The sequence below is a fragment of the Cottoperca gobio genome, chromosome 22 (assembly GCF_900634415.1).
Source record: "Cottoperca gobio chromosome 22, fCotGob3.1, whole genome shotgun sequence".
In the NCBI taxonomy this organism is placed as follows: Eukaryota; Metazoa; Chordata; class Actinopteri; order Perciformes; family Bovichtidae; genus Cottoperca; species Cottoperca gobio.
Genome location: NC_041376.1, coordinates 13058293 through 13064292, shown reverse-complemented (window position 1 = coordinate 13064292; position 6000 = coordinate 13058293). Strand labels below are relative to the sequence as shown.

The following is a 6000-nucleotide window of genomic DNA, read 5'->3' as shown; positions in this document are numbered from 1 at the left end:
CAGTAGTGGCCCCCTTACGGACGCCTGGAGGTCCGGGACCACGATTTGAGAACCTTAACAGCCTGTCCTCCCTTCACCTCCTCAGTAGTGATCACAGCCTCGCTTGGAGGGGGAGGAGCAGGCTGGGAGGCTCCGCTCTGCTCCCATGTTGGTGTTTGTTGTTTGCGAGGGTGGCAGCACTGTGTGTGGAGACACAATGTGAACGGAGGGTTGTCGACTGGCCTGCCTCCACGCTTCTTGGGCAATGCTGCAACTTTTTCCGAATACGCGGCTGAATGGTGAATATATGTGGTGATTATCGGCCGTGTGTTGCTGTGAAACACTTGGACATATGGCTATAAGGTCCTGCTTGGTTCGTGTTGTGCGCAAAGACTCGTAGTGTCTGAGCGACCAGGCAGGATGCTGGAGCTCGTCTGAGAGCTCGTGCGGTCTTTCTCTGGATTTTTTTACGAAGTTCTTCAACGGCGACTCATTTTTTGTACCCATAAACTTCTAAAAATGTTGTTATTTGCTTTGTCCTCGGCTCGTAACAAACCTGGATAACGAAGGGAGTCGCTACGTGACAACACCCCAGCACGACGACCAGCGTTACTTTCCTTCGGTAAGGCAGCGCTTCAACTGTCGCTTCAGCGGGCAGAGACCGCCGGGATGTGAAGCCGTGGTGTCTGCAATGTTACGTTCATTTTAGCTCCTCTTGAGTGGGAGAGTTAAAGTAAAACAGTCAAGTCAAAGCGTATAGTGATGTGGGTGAAGTGAGTGGTCAGGGAGCTAGCCTTTAATTGCAAAGTTGGCCAACGTGCTAACATGAACTTACCCGTCATTTCATCAACTTGCTAGCCGTGTTAGCCTTAGCAGCACTTTAGATTGAGTTGCTCTAAGATGGTAACCAGGTTGCTAACAAAGGCACTATTAACGTTAAGCTAAGTTATGTGTGAACTGCTATTTAAGTTATTTGCCAAGTTAGCTAACGTTAGATTAGCTGAACTTTCAGCACTGACTTAATGTGTAGCTCCACTTCACTGGAGGCTAGTCTTTGAAACAGATGTAGTGTGACTGTATAGGATGTTAGCTAGATATGATTATAAGCAGGAAGTGTGTCTTGTACTTATTACAAACTTTTTTCCACCCACATTCACCCCAGGCATTTGTCTGAAAGGTCGTGACCTTAGCCTGTTCACTGAACTGGTTTGTTTTCTCCACAGAGGCGCATCTGCCCCGGGATTTATTCAGCTGTGGAGATTTGAATCCGCAATTGATGCATCTCGGGGTGTCTGAGTCCATGAGAGAGTGCGAGTACAGCCAAATAAGCACTCGCAGCTCCACACCAATGGAGACCCCTTACAAGAAAAGGACCCCAAAGAGGAGGAAGTGGGAGAACTTCAAAGGTCGGAATAAATTCTACTGCAGTGGGAGGATTATGATGGCCAAGCAGACAGGGGTCTTCTACCTAACCCTTGTTCTCATCCTTGTGACATGTGGACTTTTCTTCACCTTTGAGTAAGTATTGTTGAAAATATGTTCAGTCTCCCTGTGCTCCCATCTGCTTTTTGCATGTGCACATTGACATTGTGGATTAGGGATTTCATTTCATGGGCTCAGCTGTCCCAGGAAAAAGTTTAGGTCAGTTATGTCACTGGCATCACTCTGGAGTGGGTGTATTTCCTATGATCTCCTCAGGGCTCAGGGAAATGTCAGAACAAACTGGTTGTGGATTAGGCAGAGACTTCTCTGTTTTAGGAATTTAAATAAAGTAAAATGTAAGGTATTTTCAGAAAAGGCAGTGTGTTTACCACGGGCTGCTGCTGATGGAAACTACTCTGTGTTGTGGATTTCCTGTTTTAATTTGCTTATGCTTTATACCAGCCCCTGCATGATTATGCCTCTTAAAAAAGGGACAGGCAGCCTTCTGTTCCTTATTAACTAGTGCTGTGAACATAGAAATAGGTGAATCTTTTGCTATCTCACTATTCGTTTAAAAATTGATGATAATGTAATGTAATGTAAACACACGAAGGCAAACCTACAACAAAGAGAAATATTTATTTGTGCTTAACGTTGTTGTAGAATAACAAGTTCAAGTTGTACAAATGAAAGAGAAATGCTGCTGTTCCATAAATGTAATTGATAGGCTTAGGCTGGCTGCCTTTTTACTTCTCAGTAACATGCCAATTTCAAAAATAAATCGTACACAAAATAACACTGTGAAACTGTTATTTTTCTGTTAGTTTAACAACTCTCACAATAATGATTCACAGACTGACTCGGATGTGTGGGATTACTGTCCATCAGTGGCAACATCTAGGTTCTTTTTGCGAAAAATACTTTTTGGAAGTTGTGAATAGATTCATAATCTTAGAAGATAAGAATCTCAGATCTTAAATGAAATAGGTTTTTCCCTAATATTTACCATTGTTGTTTGGGAATACTGGCCTTGCAGTTAGAGATCACCCTACAGCCGGAGGTCTCTTCTTGATGAATTGGAATATACTGTGGGGTAATTTGATATTTATAGTGAGAACGTGATCATTTAGAAGAGGTTCACGCTTTTTGTTTCTCATCAGTCTCAAATCAGTCACCCGTGACTTGTGGAGTAGACTACACAGTGTCAGTCCGTCGATGTGTGCCACTTGCACTCCCTTAATCACAGCCCCATTATCCCCACAGGAGCCCTCTGTCTTTCTCTCACTGGTACAACAACCTGTAATCAACTGACAGAATGTACCTTTCCACACGGTCTCATCCAGCCCTTCATCTTCATCCTCGTCCTGGATGTCGTAGATTGGCCCAGTGTGACAGAGGTGTATGATACAGCATGTAGACGCAGACGCTGACTTGAGCCGCCACGAGAGAGTGCATAGTCTCTCTCCTCGTTAGTCCAGAGTAATCACTCTGTGTCATCTATCATCTTAGGAACCCCATCTATACTAGATAAGAATCCTGCTCCATGATGAGATTTGTTGCTCAATCCGACAGTCTTTATCGGGCTAAAGTGCTTCAGAGCCAGAGAAAGCTTAACAAGCAAAATATGTGCTGTGGTTGATGGCTGCTGTTCAGTATCTGGACTGTAAAGATAGCCCATGCTTAATGGTCTAGGTGTAAATCAAAAGACAGCGACTGGTATGCACAAAAGCACTATTATAAACAAAATTGTTACTTTATAAAACTCTGTAAAACTCTTCAACTTGCACTTAAAACATACTGGAATCACCTAACAATTTGTTAAGAAACACATTTTTGTTGCATCACAGATAGGATACTGTTTTTATTTTTTGCGAACATCCTTTTTTAGTGAAACACAAACCCCCCCCCCCCCCCTCCCTGCATAAATATAGGATACAAAATATAAGGCTCTAGTTTTCACTTCTCCACCATGAAAGACAGCTTTTTCATGTCACTCATGTGAAAATATGTAATTTTATTTTCTAGAGATACGAGAGAGAACGAGGTATTGGTAAAACAATTAGTCGATGTATTGAATCCATTCATGAACAGAAAAATAATCACAATAATGTTGATGATTGATCATTTTATTTAAATAAAGACAAGAAACATTCTTCGGTTTCAGCTTCTCCAATGTGAGGATTTTCTGCTTTTCTCGGCCTTTCCTTGTAAATTAAATATCCTTTGATCTGTTGGTCTGACTAAACGAGACATTTAAAGATGTCCCTTTGGGATCTTTCTTGTATGTCCTTTTCCAAACCATTGCCAGTTTTATTTTTTATGCCCTGTGTGTCAAGTCCTTCACAGACGCAATGCTACACGTCTATCAGTAGTGACCTCTGGACCACTTCATCTTTCAATGCATTGTCACCTCAGCAGAGATACAGACATAACCCATGACCAAAGGGCAGACTGTTGGAGAGAGGGCATCTCCGGCTAAAACTTCCAACCATCTTCACTGTGGAGGATACAAATATTGAAATTGGAGTATGACAGATGCTTCCAGATGATAACCCCCCCACCCAGATAGCTAAATATCCTACACTGTGGCCAGTCAATGGACCCCCAGTGTACTGTACTGTCCTGTTAATTAAACTGACTGCAGAAGACATTTTCGGGAACACCATGCAACCACAAAGCCACTTTTCAGCTAAGCACTGCTCAACTGTCCGTGCCCTCAGGCTGACCGAGTCCTCCTGGCTTTCCTCTCTCTCCTTGTCTCCCCCCGCTGTACTCCCATCAGCTGAAATGAGACATTTATCGGACAGGGCGATAGTCAGCAGACCTGCACATTGGCTTCTGTTGTCATTAACCGTAATGCGTTTCGATTAGATGTGTTTTTCTAACCCCGCTCGCCAGTTGTCAGCAAAGTGGAGAACAGCTCCTCGTTCGTTTAGTAAGGGCTTCTTCCGTCTGTTGAATTTTCCCTTCATCTTATTATGGTATTTTTAAATTTGGCTGTGGTGGGATGATCCCTGTTTTAAACATGATTCCCTGATTTGTGGAGTCCAGAAGGAGTCAACAGATGGCGAGTTTTTGGGGATGCAGATATGCACAGAACGTTTACCAGAGCTCTAGTTTCTACATCTCCATATTTCCTTCAGCTTGTTTTCTTTGTCTGTCTGAGGGGTGCTCAACCATCCACAATAAACTCTGTTAGTGACCGGCAGACTTTGGTCTGTTTATTATTCTGAAGCTGGCTCCCCCCAGACGTCCATGTGTGCTATTGTTGCACATATTGCCTTTTCTGCCTTATGCCTTGTAAAAGTTCATGCAGGCAGATGTTTGAAGTGGTGTTTTTGTATCTTAAGAACCACATTTTTTAGGGAGAGAGAATCTATAGCTTTTTTTTTTTAAGCAGAGAAGAAAAACAGCCTCTTAAATGTCAGGATTTGCTCATTTTCTCTGTCACATTTGATAGTAAAAAATAAAGACTTCATTTAATCTAATTTCCTGAAACTGAACTGTTGAGTTACCTTGACTTTCATTTTGGATGTTTGAGTTCACCCAAACTGTGCTTGTCACCTGCTGCTTTTTAATCTGAATCTTAATCTCTCTTGTAGTATTGTTTCTTGCAAAACTGAACTACCAACTTGTTACCTCACAGTGATGAGATGTCACAGTTTAACATGTGGGAATGCTCATATTCTTTGATTTTAAACCCACTGACACTCAAGTCTGTTGTCGGGAGGTCAGGGCAGCACATCTACTTGCTACAGCCCATTTCAGTGATACAAGGATGGGTTAGGCTTTGATCCAAGTGTCCTGAATGTTTAGCCACATCTAATGTATGTCCTTCAGTAAAGCTGCCTGGGTGGTGCCTGACGGGATTAATTCAGGGGTAAAGTCTTCCCCTGCACAGACTACACCAAGATCGTTCGGCGACCAATCACGTTTACCAACCGAAATAAAACCTCAACTCTTAAATAATAAAAGATAATGTTTACTCTTTGCATCAAGTTCTTTAAACAACTTTCTTAGTTATTTTTTTTCCTGCTAGATAGTAGTTTTTAAATGGTACTGTGGTTTTATTGGCAGTTGAATCAAAAGTTTTGAAAAGCTAAAGCAAAATGAGCCATTTCTGGCCAGAATAGTTACGATGAAACTGATTTATGGGAGCTTGTCTTACCCACAGTTTGGCTGTTGGAGCGATGGATTGGCACAAATCCTGGTTTGATTTAGAAAAGCTTTGACAGGTGCTTTGCTACAGTGACCCTGTCATGAATGACTTCAATGGTTTAATCTTCTGAAGAAGACAGACAGGTTCCTGCAAACCGTTTATCCGGTGTTTGGATTACTATGTAGTTGTTTTACAAGTGAAACCTCTTTAATGATGGAATGTATTCGGTAGGTAAATTCCTGCTCTGGTCACACCCATTTTGCACCCGTCTAATCCCAATCTGCATTTGTAGTAGTCAAGATTTTGACAGGATAGAGAGAGATGTTGCTTGAATGTCTGCCCCCTTCATAAACATCTTAAAATACACAATTAGGATCGACTAAATTCACACTGACTCATTAACAAAGACTAAGGGTCTTAATTTCACCAGCTCTTTTTAA

The 6000-nt window shown here is 42.1% G+C and overlaps 1 protein-coding gene across 2 annotated transcripts in view; it reads left to right on the top strand.

Moving 5' to 3' along the window:
* Positions 1–6000, top strand: part of zdhhc14 (zDHHC palmitoyltransferase 14) — a 45968-nt gene continuing 39968 nt past the window's right edge. Inside the window, exons 1-3 of one of the 2 annotated variants that reach the window (XM_029460843.1) lie at positions 1–278; positions 549–601; positions 1203–1497. In XM_029460843.1, coding sequence (XP_029316703.1) covers positions 1256–1497 — 242 coding nt within the window. In that variant the 5' untranslated portion in view covers positions 1–278; positions 549–601; positions 1203–1255. Of the gene's footprint in view, positions 602–1202; positions 1498–6000 lie in introns of both variants that reach the window. The other variant, XM_029460844.1, reaches the window with a different exon arrangement.